The sequence below is a fragment of the Geotrypetes seraphini genome, chromosome 8 (genome assembly GCF_902459505.1).
Source record: "Geotrypetes seraphini chromosome 8, aGeoSer1.1, whole genome shotgun sequence".
Lineage (NCBI taxonomy): Eukaryota > Metazoa > Chordata > Amphibia > Gymnophiona > Dermophiidae > Geotrypetes > Geotrypetes seraphini.
The window spans coordinates 152,580,954-152,601,866 of NC_047091.1; the positions used below are offsets into that span (position 1 = coordinate 152,580,954).

General features: G+C 42.3%; 1 protein-coding gene across 2 annotated transcripts in view; it reads right to left on the minus strand.

Moving 5' to 3' along the window:
• Positions 1-3,579: 3,579 nt before the first annotated feature.
• Positions 3,580-20,913, minus strand: part of ATP6V0A2 (ATPase H+ transporting V0 subunit a2) — a 133,764-nt gene continuing 116,430 nt past the window's right edge. Inside the window, exons 19-21 of one of the 2 annotated variants that reach the window (XM_033954062.1) lie at positions 20,476-20,523; positions 6,990-7,161; positions 3,580-5,157 (exon numbers count right to left, since the gene is read on the minus strand). In XM_033954062.1, coding sequence (XP_033809953.1) covers positions 5,049-5,157; positions 6,990-7,161; positions 20,476-20,523 — 329 coding nt within the window. In that variant the 3' untranslated portion in view covers positions 3,580-5,048. The remainder of the gene's footprint in view (positions 5,158-6,989; positions 7,162-20,475; positions 20,524-20,913) is intronic. The other variant, XM_033954063.1, reaches the window with a different exon arrangement.

Here is a 20,913-nt window from a genome sequence, read left to right on the forward strand (position 1 = left end):
TATAATCTACCCTCTACGTCTCTTTGGAGTAACCCAGCTATTAAATATAAGAATAAGCCGTACCTTTGGAAAAAATGGCAAAAAGCAGGACTTTGGAGAATACAATAGCTATTTTCTGCAGATACTTTGCTATCTTTTACAACAATAAGTAAACAATTTCCTGGATTCCAACATCATTATTCACAATGGAATACTTTGACTTCTTCTATAAATAACATTGACCTGAATTTTTGTATTATAGATTCTTCTTCTACCATCGAAAAATAGTGTGATTTGGCCATTTCATAAGGGAAAGCTGTCTCCTTCATATATCATATTCTGAGAGATTCTCATTACAAATTGACTGTGGATTTTATACAACAGTGGATGAAAGTACTCTCATCTACAGATTTTAATGTGGATTGGGTCAGATTTTGGTCAAAAACTAACCGCCCCTCATTGTCCTCAAGGAACTCAAAATCTCTATACTTTTAAATGTGGCATGCCAATTGGACCCCATTTCGCATGTGGAAAGCAAAATTGAGACCTAATCCTACTTGTTGGCACTGCAATAATGATGAGGGCAATTTAGCCCATAAGCTCTTCCACTGTGATAAGGTTAAACCTTTCTGGATTCAAATTTGGAAAACCATTAAGGATATTACCAAATATTCTGCTGATATATCCATTGATGTTATAGTTCTCTGCTCACAACACCCCTGTTTTAGTGCTCTAGATTGTCCTCCTAAACTGATAGATTTCCTGTTAGCCATTGGTATTTTGCAAGTTCTAAAAAATTGGAAATCAGCACAATTGTTGAATTACATGTTTTGGTGAAACTCCATATGTCTATATAAAAAATTTGAACAGGCGGTTAAGGACAAAGGTAATAGCCTCCCATCGAATTCTCATCTTCGTTCACCTTGGTTATATCTAGATTACTATGTAAAGGAAAAACTCATTTCTTCTTCTTCAATTTTGGATATTTGATTTATCTTCTTTCCTCCTGTTTTTTCTATGGATCCTTTAAAGTACATGTTTTGATGCTGATGACTTGAAACATGTTGGAGAGATACTTATAATGTTTGATTCTGTCGAATTGTATCGGTGATACTTTGAATGGTTTATATGTTTATTCAAAATTTATACTTAAAAAAATATTTATATAGCATATCTATAGCCACATTGAGTCATTTGTGTTGGACATGTACTGCTAGCTAGTCAACAATTATTATTTTGGGTGGGGGGAGTACCTAGTAAGATTTGTCAAATATTGCATTTACATTTCCCATCTCTCCCACAACTCTTTATCTTATGATTATTCTGCTATCACCCAGAAGCCCTCTAAAATGGAATGAACACTTTTACATTATACGTTTCTTCTAACACTGAAAGTTATTCTAATGCAATGAAACAACGCCATCTGCCACAAAATGGCTTAATCTATTATATGTATGCTACAATGGTATTGGAACATTATAGGGTTGGCTGGACCCAACCACACAGATGGAAGAAATTCCAGAAGATATTGGAACCAGTGAGGGCTACAAAATCAGACTCCAAAATTCTATAAGTGCACCTAGAGTTAGGTGCTTATGTCAGTGTGTCTCTCTGATACAGGTTCCTAACTTAATTAATAGGATTAATCAGTGTTGATAATGGGCACTCATTGGAGTTAATTGAAAGTCTTGGTAAGTGTGATTCTATAACACATAGGCACCTAGTTAAACATGGGTGTGGTTAGGGGGGGCGGGTCATGGGTGTGTTTGAGTCACTTATTTTTGAATTAGGAGCCATTGGGTGCCTAAGGTTTAGGTAAGTGTCTCGCAAACTTTCTCGAGCCGGAACACACTAAAGGTAGTGGCCATGGCTTGAGGCACCCAGAAGTGCGTGGACTTCGCTGTGATGATGCATGTGCAGAGGCCCTCTAGATGGACCCATAGAAGCCAGTAGGGGGTGCCAGCAGGGAAGAGAGCCGGAAAGGAGAGGCACTGGTGCCAGCTGATTGCCTACAGCAGTGTTTCTCAACTATTCCAAGCTAAGTACCCTCTAAGTTTAACAAATATCAACCGAGTACCCCAACCACAGACCTCCCTAGGCCCACCCAAGCTCTGCCCCAGATCCCATCCCCTTTACTAATTATAATGCAATATACACAGCGGACATAAATTCTCAAAACTGACACATTTCAATCACTATATTGAAAATAAAATCATTTTACTTACTGGTGATCCTCTGCAGGCTGCTGTAATTAGCTTTAAAGGTGAGACTGGGAGGCCAGGAGGAAGCCGGAGAATGCTAGAGAGAAGGGGGAAACATGCAGGCCTTTGGTGAATTGGGCAGCACTGGCGATGTACCATGTAGGGAAGTCAGCTGCCTCTCTTCCTCCTCAGTGTGCCGCGGCACACTTGGAATCTCAGGAGGCACACTAGTGTGCCTCAGCACACAGTTTGAGATACGCATTTAAGCTGAGAAAACCCTGGCATAAAAAGGGTGTATCTAAATGTTAGAATGCTTAGGCAGTGCTAAAGCATGATTTTATATTGGGTGCCTAATCTTTATAGGATCACACTTAGTGCTGCACTAGTCAGTGCTGATTTTTTAGGTGACATACAGTATATAGAATCAGGCCTAGAGTGTGCAACTGGATTTTGAACTGTTAATCCTATGCTATGTCAGAGATTCATTGCTTGATTCTCCCAGGGAGTTAAAGTACGTAAATATCCTGGTTTGATTAAGGAACTCAATAAATCCAGGCTTACTGGACTAACATCTGGGGTGGAGGAAAATATACAAAATAATTGTTATATAAAAAGTATATTTGATAGTTTAGTACTGTCCACAATCTTTGAACAACATGTTGCAACTTAGTGCTAAATTACCAATAAATCTATATAAAAAAAAAAAAAGCAGGATTTAAGGTACACTTCCTCCTCTGAATCCGCGGATTCGGTTATTTGCAATTTTTTTTTTTTTTTTTAACAATTTTAATTTTTTTGGCTATTTTTAAGCCCTCTTACAGCCTCCGGAACCTTACCTGGTGGTCTAGCGGGCTTTCAGGGCAGGAGCGATCTTCCTACGCTCCTGCCCCGTGCTGATTGCTCATAGCAAATGGCTGCTTTGAGCTGGGAGTGAGACAGGAGCATAGGAAGATTGCTCCTGCCCCGAAAGCCCGCTAGACCACCAGGTAAGGTTCCGGGGCTATAAGAGGGCTTAAGTGCTAACATACCTAACGTGAGAAAAAGAGGCTCACTGCAAAACACATGCGATATGTGGGCAGTGTGGCCAAACAGGATGCAAGATTGGAGGGGGCTTTTAAAAATGTGTCTATTACCTTCCCTGCTTGGCTGCAACACAGGGATGCCAGGGGGAAGCGGGGGGTTGGGTCAGAACTGGCTCGAATATTATTTGCATTTTTTTAATATTCGCAGGCCAACTCTGCCCCTAACCCCCGTGGATACGGAGGGAGAAGTGTACTATTCATGGATACATAAAAGTCCCCAGGGTTAGTGATTGCTTGGAGTCTGCTTAGAAATCTTCACTTTAAATGATGCAAGACAAACAGATGAAAAGGAATGAGAACAAACAGGCACACAATGGTAATTTGGCAATTAGTCTTTATTTTAAAAAATATCTGAAAGGGAAAAAAACATTTCAAGGCTTTTACTGCATTGCTGTCAGCTATAATACCAATACCATTATTTACATTCAGATATAAAAATAGATACAAAAGACCCATTTCAAATAATATTTAGTCCAGTATTAAAATATTAGTTCCTTAACAAGACACATGTTGGTTATTTCTCTAAGATTATTTTGTATCTTATACAAATTTAGGGCCCTTTTACTAAATTGTATTAATCATTAACACGCAGTTTACTATGAGGTAACTGCTAGTGCAGACTAGAGCCATGTTAAGAGGCTTTGCGGTAATTTAGCAGTTACTGCACAGTAAACCACATAAAGTGCTTTTTTGTGTCAGGGAGTAGAGAATGACACGATGAAAAAATTCATCACCATGCCCATCCCCGCGGATAACCGCAGGAAACCATCCCCATGTCATTCTTTAAGTAGAGAGGGAAGAATCAGAGTATGAATGGGCACAGCCACTGACACTCAAGCCTTGCATTAAAGAATGCTGGTGTAGGATGGAGGTTGCGATAGACTCTAAAGGATTACATGGGATGATTTCCTGCAGTTATCCACGGGGACGGTGATGAATTCTGTCACTGTGTCATTCTCTATAAGGGAGCATGTCATAGGTGTACAGTAGACACAGAAAATGTTTGGCAATTAATACACTGCACTTGTTGCATGCTAAAGATGGTATTAATGCAGGACTTACCACCTCCTAAACAGGAGGTGCTACGTGCTTCCATGTTAACCATGTTCTTGTAAATGATAAAAGCACAACCTGCAATGGAAAATACTGGGAATGCCCCCAATAGGTACCATGTTAAATTTGCAGTTACTGTGTGATAAAGCTCTGCATTAAGCTGTGTTAATGGCAGACTTTACACAGTTCAGTAAAATGCTCCATAGGAGTGTCAACGAACTGAAGAGAAAAAAAAAACAAAAACATGGCGCAAACCAAAAATATCAGTCTCATGGTAAAGATGTCACAAAGAAGTAAAGAATTCTTTAAGGAATCACACAATGGCTTTATCACTTGTTCTCACAGACGCAAGTTAGTAGATTCAAAATCAGGTGTTAAGATTGCAAGTTGAGATGTCACAGTGTTTGAAAATAATTTAAAAAGAAGGGTACCCAGTTTGCTGGAAAGAATTTACCAATTGTCAAAATAGGCAAAAATAAATATTTTATTTCTAATCCCAACTTACTGATCCATTCTGATTTTGTGTACAATAACTTTTCTGTGCTGTGTATGTGGAAAAGAGAATTAAGGTATATAAAAATGTATAATTATTTTTTTAATGGGAATGCACACTACAAAATTATCTGGCTGCATTATAACAATGCATGAAAAACAGCCTCTTGATGCCACACAGTACATCAGTAAGACCTTGTCACATGATTTCATCTCATACAGTGCTGAAGAATGAATGTTCTTAGGGCAGCCAGGTATCATCCTGATCAATATATAGACACATGTGTCTGAAGGAGAAAGGAGTAAATTTGTATCCTGCACCAGTGTAAAATTTGTTCTGAAATTCCACCCTAATGAAAAAAGGAGAAAAATGGGGATTATCAGATGCCACAAACCCTAATAAATGTCATATACTTTACAAATGCTCTTTATTAAGCTACTCGGGATATTCACTTAAGATGAAAATACATATTTTATCCCAGTTTCAAATGCTGCTATTCTGGATTTTTTTTTTTTTTATCACCTCCTGTGTTTCTCTTGGGATTCCTCTACAAATGGAATTCATCCTACCCCATTCAGTACAGTGTTGACAGGGTGAAGGACCGAGCAAAACCACAATGGGCTTCTTTCACAGTTTACCTGGTTTATAACCATTTTCCTTCCTTTGGCTCACATCCAGGTGTCCGGCCAAGAGCCATCTGTCCAAAGATGTGGGCTATAGATCAGTAACTCCCAGATTCTATAAAGGTCACCAAAGGTTGGGCACAAACTTGAGATGTGTTCGCAACTTAATTGGTTATTGAGCCATTAGCACACAATAATTGAATGATATCAATTATTAATGTTAAGAGTTACACGCTAATCTATAACATTGGGCATTCAAATGCCATAGTACACAACTCAAGAGAGGGGCCACCATGGGATGGACATTCCAAACATTTGGGTACAGTATTATAAAATACCGGGGTTAGATACTCAACCTGCAGTTCAGGGTTTACATCTGGTTTCAACAGTTGGACATTGGAATCAGTGCAACACTATTCTACAAAGGGCATTCAGCTGGGAATGTCCTTTATAGAACAGCACTGAGCATCAAATTTGGATCACCATTTACTGAATCTGACTATAAATGTCTCAAAAGAAGAGCTACCCTGGGATATTGGTTGGCGCCCTCCCTTTAGTTATCTGTACTAATCAGTTTTTGGTAAAAATTTTAAAAATACTAAGGGCTCCTTTTACTAAGCTATGATAGCTTTCTTAGCGCACGCTAAACCTGTGCTACGCGGCTAGAACTAATGCCAGCTCAATGCTGACATTAAGGCCTAGCACGCGCAGCAATTCAGCGCGTGCTATAACTGCTATCGCAGCTTAGTAAAAGGAGCCCTAAAAGACATTTCTTTAGGAAGGCTTTTGGTCTACCAGTACCTGGAGGGGGAAGTACCTTCTGGGCAATGTTCTGTAAGATAGGGATGATTGTGCTCTCCTCTATTTACTATTTACTTTGTGTGCCAGTGTTAGACTATCCTATAATTAAATGATGTTCTTTTCTATTTTATTTCTTTTTATTTCATTTTATTATTGTAGACCTCTGTGATCCCTGCAGGCAAGGTAGTATGGCAAGTTTAAACAAACAATACTGCTCATCTTTTTTTCTGCAAAATTCATATAGATGCCACCCAAGGACACCTACGAGCTGTCTGCTCATGTTAAATTTCTCTAAACTGTGCAGGCATTTTTACCTAATCATCTTAATAATAAAAATAAAATAAACCTTCCGTAATTTAATGTAAAGCAAGAATTCACTATTTAAAGTTCCTTCTGCAAATTGTAGATATAACATCTAAGAACATAAGAATTGCCTCTGCCATGTCAGACCAGGGGTCCATTGTGTCCAGCAGTCCGCTCCCGTGGCGGCTCCCCAGGTCCATGACCTGTAAGTGGTCCTTTACCTAAATTGTTTATTCCCTGTTCATTTAGTACCTGTACCTATACCCTTCAATCCCCTTCTCCTTCAGGAAGTCATCCAATCCTTTTTTGAAGCCCAATATTGTACTCTGCCCTATCACCTAAATATTATCAAGAACCAGAAACACCCTAATTACAATCAACCATTTACAAATTAGAAAATGAATTAAGTAACTTCAAGAGCCTGGGTAAAAGTACTACTTAAAACCCCATTTACCAGTGAAGTCGAAGCGCATGTAGGAAAGCAGAAAGTCCTTCCATCACCAGAAGAATAAAAACAGTTAAAACAAAAAATAAACTCAGAACTGGAACCAGCAATATAATCCCATATGTTGTGTCCACATGAAGACCAATTCGCAAGACCATTTGCCATAGAACTTCTGAGAGCTCTAGAAAAGAAAAGATCATATGAGAGCTTATATGAGAGTTAATCAAGTGTGTATCTTTAAGTTCATGAGTTTAATTGCTACACTTCTTGTAACATTAAAAAATGAATAAAGTTAAAAAAAAAAAGAAAAAAGATCAACATTGATAAAATGGCTCTTTAAACGTAATCTCATTTTTAAAATATGTATTGTTTAGCTGGCATTAAGGATACTGTGTAACTATTTTGTTTTTATAATCAGAGCTTCTACTACAGAAAAAAAGGAAATGATTGGATATATATATATATATATATATTTTATTTTTTAGAAAGGATACTGGAATTGTTGTGCCCCAAGACTGAAAACTGGCAGCACAGAGAAGCAGAAAAAAAAATCTAAAGATCTGTGAATTATCAACCATCTAAAAAAACATGCCTGGAGCCTTAAACCACCATTGTATAAGATTTAAAAGTTTTGTGTCTGCCATCATACCCATAATTTATTCCTATTAAGCAGGGTAGTCTGACACAAGCGCACTCTAAAGCGACAGTCCCATCTGAGGTGCCACTTGAGCAGGGAATTTACCAAACCCTGCCCTTAATTGCTCAGGAAAAATGACAAATGATGCAAATGTTCCACAAAAATATTGATTTTATTAATTTCCACTAGTATTCCACAAATGTAACTTCTCTGCAATAGTAACCGACCTGAAGAATAACTTCACCGCTAGTGTAGTGTCGCCGAAAATGTAAATGTAGCTATGCCAAAAAAAAAAAAAAAAAAAAAATGTGTAACTTCGCTGTAATGTACAGTCTCTTCATCTGTTAACCGCATAGAACTTCCATGGTAATGCGGTATACAAGAATAAAGTTATTATTATTATTATTTTAGCCCGTTACATTAACGGATGCTAGAGTAGATATCTATTTTGGGGTGTTTTTTTTCTTTGTCTCTTTCTCCTTGGACGCTGTCTGTCTGTCATTCTTTCTGTCTGTGTCTCTCCCTGGCCCCCTGTCTATCTTTCTTTCTGTCTCTTGTTTCCCAGGCCCCCTGTATTTCTCTGTTGTGCCATGCCTGCCTGTCCCTCAGTGGCCCCCTTCCTATGTCCATAGTGTCCCATCCTAAGCACCCCAGTTCTTCCTTCCCATGTCCTTAGTACCTCTTCCTACGTCCTTAGTGCCCCCAGTGCCTCCTTCCCATATCCTAAGTGTCCCCAGTGCCTCCGTCCTGTGGCCATAGTACCCCCAGTGCCTCCTTCCCATGTCCTTAATGCCCCCAGTGCATCCGTCCTGTGTCCTTAGTGCCCCCAGTGCCTCCTTCCCGTGTCCTTAGTGCCCCCAGTGCCTCCTTCCCGTGTCCTTAGTGCCCCCAGTACCTCTGTCCTGTGTCCTTAGTGCCCCCAGTGCCCCTTCCTATGTCCTTAGTGCCCCCCAGTGCCTCCTTCCTATGTCCCCCTCACTGCCTTCCAGACTTTGATCCAACTCCACCCCCGAAGCCAGCCTGCCTGCCTGCCTCCCTCCCATCCCCCTGTGTAGTAGACCCAATGAGCAGCATCTTTAAATTTCTATCCCTCATCCATTCCCCCTGTACAGTAGAACTCGGCATTTTTATTTACCTCCCTCCCATCCCCCCCTGTGCAGTAGAACCGGTGATCAGCCTGTTTCCATCTTCCCTCCCCCGCCACCGTGCAGCCGACTCCATTGACCCTCCCATCAGCCCCTCCCACAGCGAGATGACCTCGGCGTTTCGTTTTGGTTTCGGCTCCGGGTACGTTTGTCAGCTGCGCCTCTGCCCGGGTTGGGGGGGGAGAGAAAGGGGGGAGGGGGACCTGAGGATCGGCGCTGTCTCCAACCCGCCGCAGAGCCTGCAGCCGCCGCCAGCCGCCTCGGGGGATTCGCGCGCATGCGCACTCCTACCTGCGGTGCCCTACAGCGCACGGAAAACGGGAGCACGCAGGTGGGAGTGCGCATGCGCGCGTAGGGCTTTATTATATTAGATATTTGCATCATGGGGGATCATCACAGAAGCCAAAGTCTGGTATTTCTAACAAAGAACCCCACTCTATACTAGTTGTTCACCAATATATACCTTCTGACCAGTATGACATCACACTTGTCAACCAATCAGCCAACAGAAGACGTCCTTAGGTTTGAACAAAGAAAATTCCTTTTGATGTAGAAAAAAAGTTTCACAAATCATATTTTTGTTTACATTAATTTCTGAATATGCATAAAACATTACAACAGACCCAATACACTTTGTCATTCTCAAAAAGATGAAATCAAACAAAGATGAAAACTTGCTTTGGAAAAACTGACAGTTTCAAGTTTCACTGACACACACACACACACACACAGACCAAGACCCTTCCTATGCTGGAGGTCAAATTCCAGATGTTATTCTCAGGATTTCTCCTTAAAAGTGTCTTGAATCTTATATATGTAAAACATTTGAAATTAAATACAAACCATTCTCTCACACATCATTCATAGGGATCCCTTCACTCATACACATCACACACAATATGGTATATTGCATTCAAACCTATTCAAGATTCTTCTATACCCAACATTGGAATGTGAAATTAAATATGCTCCAAACTAACCAGCTCAAGCACATCTGTTAGCAATTAGGCCATGAGGCTCAAGGCGGGGAAACTGCAAGTCGCAGAGAGAACAAAGAGAGACAGAAAGAAACATGGAGGCAGTTTAATACCTCTATGTGTGTATTATGTATATTTATACCTGATTTCCGCTATGGTCTGGCCTAACAGCAAACTACATAAAGATAATATTATTATGCTTTTCCTTAATATTAATCTGTAGTGTGTTTTTCTGGCCTTGGCTACATCCATAATCAAATTTTCATGCGCCCACTTTTCCTATGCTATATATCGGTTTCCTGGTCTTTTGTTTATTATCCTGACTTTTTCAAAGTTTTAAATGTGTTTGCATGTATATAAGACCCTCTGATCAGGGCTAGGAAGGTCTCTGTCATGCCCTGCTACTGCTTCTGCATAGTTTGCACCAAACCAGGCCTTCTTCAGCATCCGTACAGACACGTATTTTATTGCATAGCACAATACAATCTGTTTGCTTGTAAAGCCCTCAATAAAGAAAATGTTTTCTTAAAAGTGCTTGTTCTTGCCATCCAACAGTGCCTATTATATAAGGCCCCAGGAATTGACAGCTATCACACAGAGTTTTATAAACTTGCAGTGTTGGATATGCTGCGGCCACTGGTGTCCATGTTTAATCATCAAATACGAGGGCGCGCTTTATCATCCTCGCTAATGCAAGCACAGACTGTGGTGTTCCCCAAACCAGGAAGGGACTCTACTTATCGCCCTATCTCCCTTCTCTGTTGCAAAGCAAAGCTGTTGACTAAGACGTTGACCAATCAGTTGGGTAAGCACCTGCCTCAATTTATAGCAGAACCTCAAGTGGGATTTATACATGGTAGAACGGCAGTTAAAAATATCAGAAAAATTCTGTCCTCAATGGAATGGGTTCATCATCATAAACTCCCTTCTCTCCTGATCAACTTTGATGCAGAGAAGGCATTTGACAGAGTGCATTGGGAGTTCATGTATGGTGTCCTGACAAAATATGGTATAGATTTTTTTTTTTTGGGGGGGGGAGGTTATGAGAGGCTGTTGAGGCTCTATATCATGACCCATAGGCAAGAGTAGGAATCAAAGGAGTATAATCTGACTTTTTCCCTATTCTCCGAGGCATGAGACAAGGGTGTCCGCTGTTGCCTTTGCTTTTTGTTCTCACTTTAGATCCTCTTATTAAGGAAATACTATCTAATCTAGAAATTGTAGGTGTTACTCTAGGTGCTCATACATTCAAGATAGCTGCCTTTGCTGACGATTTACTAATTCATATCACTCAGCCTCAGTTATCACTATCTATACTACATAAGAAGATAAGAATAGTCTTACTGGGTCAGACCTAGGGTCCATCTAGTCCAGTAGCCTGTCCTCACGGTGACCAATCCAGGTTACTAGTACCTGGAAAACCCCAAAAAGTAGCAACATTCCATCCTACCAACCCCAGTAACCCGTCCTCACGGTGGCCAATCCAGGTCATTAGTATCTGGTAAAAACCCAAATAGTAGCAACATTCCATGCTACCAATCCAGGGCAGGCAGTGACTTCCCTCATGTCTGTCTCAATAAGACTATGGACTGCTTGAAAGCTTCACAGAATATGGAGATTTCTCGGGCTTTAAGCTCAATATGGACAAGTCAGAGACTCTTGCTACTGATGTCACACTACAACAGCAATGAGGACCTGATTTTTTACTGCGATGGATGATGGGATACTATTGGTATCTTGGTATTAACTTACCTTCTAATCCCCGTCATCTATATCAGGTGAATATAACTCCCCTACTTAGGCACACCAAAATACAACTCATGAAATGGCAATCCTTGCCACTCTGATTGGGTGGTTGTATTGCTCTTTTTTAGTATGTTGTTGTTCCCAAAATGGTTATATATAGATAACTTTATGGTTACAACATCGTGACTGGTGCTCTTTACAAAGGGAGAATACTAAGTTTTGTTGGGTGGGTAAGAAACCAAAACTTCAATTTGATAAACTGGTGGGGTCTTGGAATTGAGGGCGCTTGGGACTCCCTGACATGTGCCTCTACAATTGGGTCTGCTTGCTATGACACATACAAGATTGGGTACTGGGGATAAGCGATTTTACATAGTAACATAGTAGATGACGGCAGATAAAGACCCGAATGGTCCATCCAGTCTGCCCAACCTGATTCAATTTAAATTTTTTATTTTTTTTTTATTTTATTTTTTTTAATTTTTCTTCTTAGCTATTTCTGGGCAAGAATCCAAAGCTTTACCCGGTACTGTGCTTGGGTTCCAACTGCCAAAATCTCTGTTAAGACTTACTCCAGCCCATCTACACCCTCTCAGCCATTGAAGCCCTCCCCTGCCCATCCTCCACCAAACGGCCATACACAGACACAGACCGTGCAAGTCTGCCCAGTAACTGGCCTAGTTCAATATTTAATATTATTTTCTGATTCTAAATCTTCTGTGTTCATCCCACGCTTCTTTGAACTCAGTCACAGTTTTACTCTCCACCACCTCTCTCGGGAGCGCATTCCAGGCATCCACTACCCTCTCCGTAAAGTAGAATTTCCTAACATTGCCCCTGAATCTACCACCCCTCAACCTCAAATTATGTCCTCTGGTTTTACCATTTTCCTTTCTCTGGAAAAGATTTTGTTCTACGTTAATACCCTTCAAGTATTTGAACGTCTGAATCATATCTCCCCTGTCTCTCCTTTCCTCTAGGGTATACATATTCAGGGCTTCCAGTCTCTCCTCATACGTCTTCTGGCGCAAGCTTCCTATCATTTTCGTCACCCTCCTCTGGACCGCCTCAAGTCTTCTTACGTCTTTCGCCAGATACGGTCTCCAAAACTGAACACAATACTCCAAGTGGGGCCTCACCAATGACCTGTACAGGGGCATCAACACCTTCTTCCTTCTACTGACTATGCCTCTCTTTATATAGCCCAGCATCCTTCTGGCAGCAGCCACTGCCTTGTCACACTGTTTTTTCGCCTTTAGATCTTCGGACACTATCACCCCAAGGTCCCTCTCCCCGTCCGTGCATATCAGCTTCTCTCCTTCCAGCATATACGGTTCCTTCCTATTATTAATCCCCAAATGCATTACTCTGCATTTCTTTGCATTGAATTTTAGTTGCCAGGCATTAGACCATTCCTCTAACTTTTGCAGATCCTTTTTCATATTTTCCACTCCCTCTTCGGTGTCTACTCTGTTACAAATCTTGGTATCATCTGCAAAAAGGCACACTTTTCCTTCTAACCCTTCAGCAATTTTACTCCGTTCTTGTTTCTCCCCTCTGCAATTAACATATTTACTTCACACGCCACGATGTAAATTACCCACACTGGCCCAAGGAAATTCATTATTAGGCCTACCGAGAGATGCATGGTGTTGCCTCAAACAGACACTCGCTTATAATTCCAATGTCACTGACTTACTTCCAATTCATGGCAATTTAGACTTTACACCGGATCTGACCTCAGCAGTTTTTCAACGCTGGAAAAACACAGGATCTTCATACCTTGGTCCAGGTTTTCAAGGAAGATGGGTCCCTCCAGCCCTTTCTAGTACTTACTAATACATTCATAGTGCAGGCAAAGGATTACTATGGATATATTCAATTGGGTTATCTACTGGGGTGACCTAGAGCTTAAAGACTTTTTGAGGAAGAAGAGTTTCCTCAGTCTGTCTCTTGCTTGCATAAGATTTTATGGGATCTGTTGCCATCTAGGTTTTATGAATGGTTAGCAACTAAATGGAGTGAGGAGCTGGGGGTGCCTTTACAGACCACAGATATTAGTCAAGTTCTTACCCGCATACAGAAGATTGTTTTGGGTTCTATTTTGAGTGAATGCATTTATCGCAGGGCATATTTTACTCAGGTGCAGGCTTTTCACTCTGGCTTGACTCTCCAACATGTAAGAGGTATAGTCAGCAACCCAACTCTTTTTCTCATGCTTTATGGCTGTGCCCACGTATAAGATCTTTTTGGGACAAAATAATACACTATTTAACCAGACTAATGGGCACTACTCTATTGAGCATGCCAAGGGGGGTTCTCTTTGGCAGGGCCTCCAACTGTGGAATCTTTTGGATGGGGAGCTGCTTATTTTTTCAGAAGTCATGTATAGTGGAACATAAATGTATAATGCAGCATTGGTTACAAGATTCTCCGCCTGGTTTCTGACAATGGAGGAATCAACTTCATCGTTTGTTGCTTTTAGAAGACAGAGAGGCTATTTCATTCCCTAAGCATAAAAAGCACAGTTACTTACCGTAACAGGTGTTATCCAGGGATAGCAGGCAGCTATTCTCACATATGGGTGACGTCATCGATGGAGCCCAGATGCGGACGCCTCACAAGCAGACTTGCTTGAAGAAACTTGAAGTTTCAAGTCGCCCGCACAACCGCATGCGCGAGTGCCTTCCCGCCCAGCACAGGGCGTGTCTCCTCAGTTCAGATAGCTAGCAGAGAAGCCAACCAGGGGAGGTGGGTGGGTTGTGAGAATAGCTGCCTGCTGTCCCTGGATAACACCTGTTACGGTAAGTAAATGTGCTTTATCCCAGGACAAGCAGGCAGGTATTTACACATATGGGTGACCTCCAAGCTAACCAGAATGGAATGGTGGGAGTGTTGACAATTTAGGAGAATAAATTTTGTAATACTGTTTGGCCAAACTGTCCATCCCGTCTGGAGAAAGTATCCAGACAATAGTGAGAAGTGAAGGTATGAACCGAGGATCAAGTAGCAGCCTTGCAAATTTCCTCAATAGGTGTAGATCTGTGGAAAGCTACCGAAGCTGCCATAGCTCTGACTTATGGGCTGTGACTTTACTGTGAAAGGGTAATCCAGCCTGGGCATAGCAGAAAGAGATGCAAGCCACCATCCAATTGGAGATGGTACGCTTAGAAATAGGATGTCCCAACTTATTTGGATCGAAGGAAACAAAAAGTTGAGGAGCTGTTCTGTGTGGTTTGGTGCGTTACAAGTAGAAGGCCAAAGCACGTTCACAGTCCAGAGTATGAAGAGCTGATTCTCCAGGGTGAGAATGAGGCTTTGGAAAAAACACTAGAAGTACGATGGATTGGTTGAGATGAAATTCTGAGACCACTTTAGCTAGGAATTTCGGATGAGTACGAAGAACAACTTTGTCATGATGGAACACCGTGAATGGTGGGTCAGTAACTAAAGCTTGAAGCTCACTGACTCGTCAAGCAGAAGTTGAGGGCAAGTTAGATACTTCAGATGAGCCTTATCAATTGGTTCAAATGGAGGCTTCATGAGTTGAGTAAGGACAACATTGAGGTCCCAAACCACAGGAGGCGGTTTGAGAGGAGGTTTGACACTGAAAAATCCTTTCATGAATCTGGAAACCACCGGATGAGCAGAGAGGGGTTTCCCCTCAATAGGCTGATGGAAAGCCACAATTGCACTGAAATGGACTCATATAGATGTAGACTTGAGGCCAGAATTGGATAAGTGCAAAAGATAGTCCAAAACAGAAGATAAGGAGGAATGCTGAGGCTCCTTATGATGAGAAAAACACCATGTAGAAAATCTAGTCCAGTTGTAAGCTTTCTAGAAGCTTCTAAAACGTCTCTTTCAGACTGAGAAAACTGAAGAGGGTTTATGTTGAAAGGTACCAAGCTGTCAGGTGTAGAGACTGCATGTTGGGATGAAGCAGAGATCCTTGACTCTGTGTAAGCAGAGAAGGAAAAACTGGTAGAAGGTATGGCTCCCTGCTGCTGAGTTGAAGTAGAAGGGAGTATCAGGGTTGTCTTGGCCACCGAGGAGCGATTAGAATCATGGTGGCATGATCATTCTTGAATTTGACCAGTCTTGAGAATGAGAGGGAATGGAGGAAATGCGTAGAGGAAAAGATTCATCCATTCCAGAAGAAAAGCATCTGCCTCGAGGCAGTGAGGAGAGTATATCCTGGAGCAGAACAGAGTCAGTTTGTAGTTGTGGGAAGCCGCAAAGAGGCTGCTGTTCCTTGAGAGGAGGGCGATTATAAGGAGCCGTCCTTGGAGCAAAACGCCGCTGATAGATAGGAGCAGGGCGTGTAGGTTTGGCAGCAGCTGGCTTTGGCTTAGGTCTGACAATAGAAGCAAAGGATTATTCATGGTCAAACAATTTCTTGGTGGCTGCATCGATAAGATTCATCAAAGAGGTCATTGCCCTCACAAGGAATATTAGCTAAGCGGTCCTGATCAATAGGACGAAGCCAGGCAAGGCGAAGCATAGCTACCGAGCAAGCAGCCGCCCAGGCAGACAACTCGAAAGCATCATAGGATGACTGGAGGAGATGTAATCGAAGTTGAGATAAAGAAGCAAGGACTTCTTGAAATTCAAAGTGCTTTTGAGTATGCAAAGAACTCAAAAATGCAGGCAAAATTATAGTTAAGGACCTTAGAGGACATCATAGCATTTTGAGAGATGCGACATCGAAAGTCGTCCATAGTCTTCCCATCCCTTCCAGGAGTGCAATGTGCCTGGAACAGCTGGAATGGTATGAGGAGATCCGGTAATGCCCTGCCTGGAGAAGGACTCGAGGACGTTGAGGCAGCCTGGGTCGAAGATGAAACTTCGGCTGGAAAAAAAGGCATCAAAAGAATAGGGAGACATGGACGAGGTAATCGAGACCACTGAGTTGTCGAGGTGTGGAAGTGGATGAGGAGTTGACGGTCTAGGAGATGCAGGTGGCTTAGTGGAAGACAGGCACTCCCTAGAAGAGCAAAATGTCTGGAAGCATGCCTCTAACGTCGATGAGAACTGTGCTTGAAAGCAGATCTCAAAGTCGAGGAGCTGTCGCCCCAGTGATGGAACCAGGCAATGCCACCAGGGAATGGATGGGGCTTGGAGCTGTGGATCGAAGATCCATAGACTGGATGGAGGAATCCCGATGCACTCCCAAAGACTCTGCTTATTGCATGGAGGGTGAGGAGTCCTGTCGAAGCACGTGCAAAGACTCTGCTCCTTGCTTCACGCACTTACATGCCAGACCAGACACTCGCAAAGACTGTGCTCCTTGCATCGAGTGTGAATATTCCAGGCTATACACTAGCAAAGACTCTGCTCCTTGCATCGAGTGTGAATATTCCAGGCTATACACTCGCAAAGACTCTGCTCATAGTATGCATTTCATAGTAGATGACAGCAGATAAAGACCTGAATGCTTCATCCAGTCTGCCCAACCTGATTCAATTTAAATTTTTAAATTTTTTTTTTCTTAGCTATTTCTGGGCAAGAATCCAAAGCTCTACCCGGTACTGTGCTTGGGTTCCAACTGCCAAAATCTCTGTTAAAACCTACTCCAGCCCATCTACACCCTCCCAGCCGCTGAAGCCCTCCCCAGCCCATCCCCCACCAAACGGCCATACAGAGACACAGACCGTGCAAGTCTACCCAGTACTGGCCTTAGTTCAATATTGAATATTATTTTCTGATTCTAGATCCTCTGTGTTCATCCCATGCTTCTTTGAACTCAGTCACAGTTTTACTCTCCACCACCTCTCTCGGGAGCGCATTCCAGGCTGTGCATATGTCAGACCAGACACTCGCAAAGACTCTGCTCCTTGCATCGAGTGCTATAAGCCAGACCAGACACTCGCAAAGACTCTGCTCCTTGCATAGAGTGCGAATCCGGAGCTCGGGACAGAAGCAAAGACTCGACCTCGCGGGAGACTGCTGATGTCCCAGCTTAAGTAGAAGAGGCATTGTCAAGGCAGACTATATTTGCTCAATAATTGAACAAATGGCTGCCTAAACATGGTCTGGAAAGAAGCCGGCAAGGATGGATCCACGTCTGAAACCGGACCATCTGCCTTGGCTGGAGGTTCCATCGAGGCAGTGGAAATGTGCTTCGACTTGGAAGTCTTAGGCACCTGAAACACCACCGGTGTAACTGTCTGCTGCGCTAGCTCACCTGAGGATACAGGGGACGATACAGCAGTTGTCGTCGAGGAAAGAGCCGTTGCAAACGAGGAAGGCTCGACATCGAAGCAGTGGAGGCTGGTGGACCCTCGATTGAAGTCGAGGCGGGGTCGACGTCGGAGTCGAGGAAGAAGTGGATTCCATCTGGAAGAGCCTCTCCACTGAAAGTAGATGACGTGTAAGCACGAGGTTGAAGAGCAGCACAGCGGTCGCACGAAGCCCAAGGCAGTTAAGGTACCTGGTATGCTTCATGAAGCCAGTAGCTGGCCGGGACATAGAAGGAAAAAACAGCCGCTGTAAGGTTGAAGCCCGTGGGCTGCAGCCGAGCGGCCTGCCCCAGCAATCGGATGGAAGAAAGAAATAAAAGAAACACAGCGATTTGTGAAGAAAATAACACAAAAACCGCGATGAGAGAAGGCACGAAGTTAGTTAGTTAAACGCAGAGAGTCAAAGACGGACTTCTCAGCTCCGTGGAAAACTGAGAATTGAGGAGACGCGCCCTGTACTGGGCGGGAAGGCACTCGTGCATGCGCGGTGCGGGCGACTCAAAACTTCGAGTTTCTTCAAGTAAGTCTGCTTGTGAGGCGTCCGTATCCGGGCTCCATCGATGACGTCACCCATATGTGAGAATACCTGCCTGCTTGTCCTGGGATAAACTTTTTTTTATCAACTTGGGAGCCTTATCTTCAATCACTCCCACACAGAGCTGAGTCTTGTGCTGAATGACTTGAACCTCTAGAACAGTGGTTGCCAACCCTGCCTGGAGGACCACCAGGCCAATCAGGTTTTCAGGCTAGCCCTAATGAATATGCATGGAGCAGATTTGCAAGCCTATCACTTCCATTATATGCAAATCTCTCTTATGCATATTCATTAGGGTTAGCCTGAAAACCCGATTGGCCTGGTGGTCCTCCAGGACAGGGTTGGGAACCACTGCTCTAGAACTTGAGGTTACAGTAATTTGGTCATATCTTCTTGGGGGAGGAGGTCTGTGGGATAATAGGAGAATATTGCTGGTATGTTTTAGCTTGTTCAATTCACTTGCAAAACCCACAAGGTAAAATTTGTTAATATCAATACTGTAAATAAATAACCCACACTGACAAATTATACTAGACACTGTGGTGTACAAGCCTGTAGTATAAACCACAAATTTATACAAAACAAGACTCAGAGCTAGAGGCACAGTGATTAACGCCAGAGCCCCCGTAGTTTTCAGCTACTCAGCTGACTTGCTTCAATCATCGGCTCCTCTTACAGCTGGCCACAGCCACGGAAAAAAACACTCAACCATGAGAAAAAAAAAACGTGCTATATCCGGTTGTAGAGTGCTACCTAGCACAAGGATCTGTACAGAACAGTGTCTAGAAGTGTGGTAATACAAAAAACATGAAAAACACTCAACAAACACACAAACAAGCCAAGTACTTAGCTGCACAGAATTGGGACGTCCTTTCAGAGGGATGATAGAAGAAACGATGTGTATTATTTTTCTGTGATTGGCCCTTTTCTCCTGAGGCAGCGGGATATAGTGAAACAAGGCTCTTGTCGAGGAAGGATTTTGGATTTTCTGCCACTGGCCGGGAGTGCTGATGGAAGCTGCATAACAACTTTTGGGATTATGAAACTGTGTAAAAAGGACGTGATTAAGTATACAAATTGGATATAGATGCTCTCTTTGGAACTATGATTAGCAGTGGAGAGCACTGAAGATTTCAAGTATAGCCCCGGAAGGGGAATACAAGTGGATCGTGGTTTGTGCAGTATACCACGGATTTTTCCCTCTGAAAGGACGTCCCAATTCTGTGCAACTAAGTACTTGGCTTGTTTGCGTGTTTGTTGAGTGTTTTTCATGTTTTTTGTATTACTACACTTCTAGACACTGTTCTATAGAGATCCTTGTGCTAGGTAGCACTCTACAACCGGATACAGCACGTTTTTTTTCTCATGGTTGAGAGTTTTCCATGGCTACAGCCGGCTGTAAGAGGAGCCGATGATTGAAACAAGTCAGCTGAGTAGCTGAAAACTACGGGGGCTCTGGCGTTAATCGTCGTGCCTCTAGCTCTGAGACTTGTTTTGTATAAATTTGTGGTTTTTGCTACAGGCTTGTACACCACAGTGTCTAGTATAATTTGTCAGTGTGGGTTATTTATTTACAATGTTTTGGCTTATAACACTTTATTAGTGGGGTTTAAAGAATTCCAGCCTCACCTGTTCTGTTTGGTTTGCTAAGAAATCTGTAGTGCTATATCAGTATTGAACTATTGCTGTTCTTATTTACAATAAACCTGATTTATTATAATAATACCATGTGAGGAGTGGGTGGACAGGGGGTTTATATCACACGATGAAAATAACTGCAATTGTATTGTTTCTATTTTGCTGTATTGTCATATTTTCTTCCATGGTCATCAATAAAAACTGTTTCATTCTAAAAGTGTTCTGGAACAAATATCAGTACCTTCCTTCTAATATACAGAAACCAGGTGAAATGGGCTCATGGCTCTGAAAGGGCAATCTGACCAACACATGTTCTGGCTCCTAATCTTGGGGGGAAATTGGAGAGGGGGAGGGCCTAGTCCCACATATCATCCCTTTAAATTTACAGTTTAAGGACTAGCCGGAGAAGTGTACACCTTTGTCAGCCAACTAAGGTCCTTCTCCAGACTTTTCTTCTATGAACACAACAGAAATATTTGTTTAGCACATTTGTTTTTTTCTTCACTAAGTTTCAAGTTCTCAGCATCTTTTAGTCTCACAATTCCATTTCTACTCTTCCTCCTTCTTTAATATACCTGAAAAAAGTCTTGTCTCCTCTTTTTGCTGTGAACCGCCCGGAACTTCTGGTTGGGCGGTATATAAGAAAATAAATTATTATTATTATTATTATTAGTGCAAGGAGAAAAAACTACAAAAACCCACTTCTTCCAAAACAATTGCATTAAATAAAATGTGTATGTAATTGGTAGCTGAGAAAATGACTAGAAGGCTCCTGTCTTCCACTCTTCCTTCTCAGATCATTCAAATGCCTTGTAGGTGTTTGGGCAAAACTTTTGAGGGAAAGACAAGACTAAAAACCCAGTCTCAGTCCTCGGTTAGTTACATTTGAAGCTGCACTGCTTACTGTTCAAACACGACCAAGATACAAAATGCTGTCCCAGTTCTCCTCTTCCCTTAACATATTAAATAACATCTTCCCATTCAGGTATACTTGCCTCAAGAGTCATTGTTAC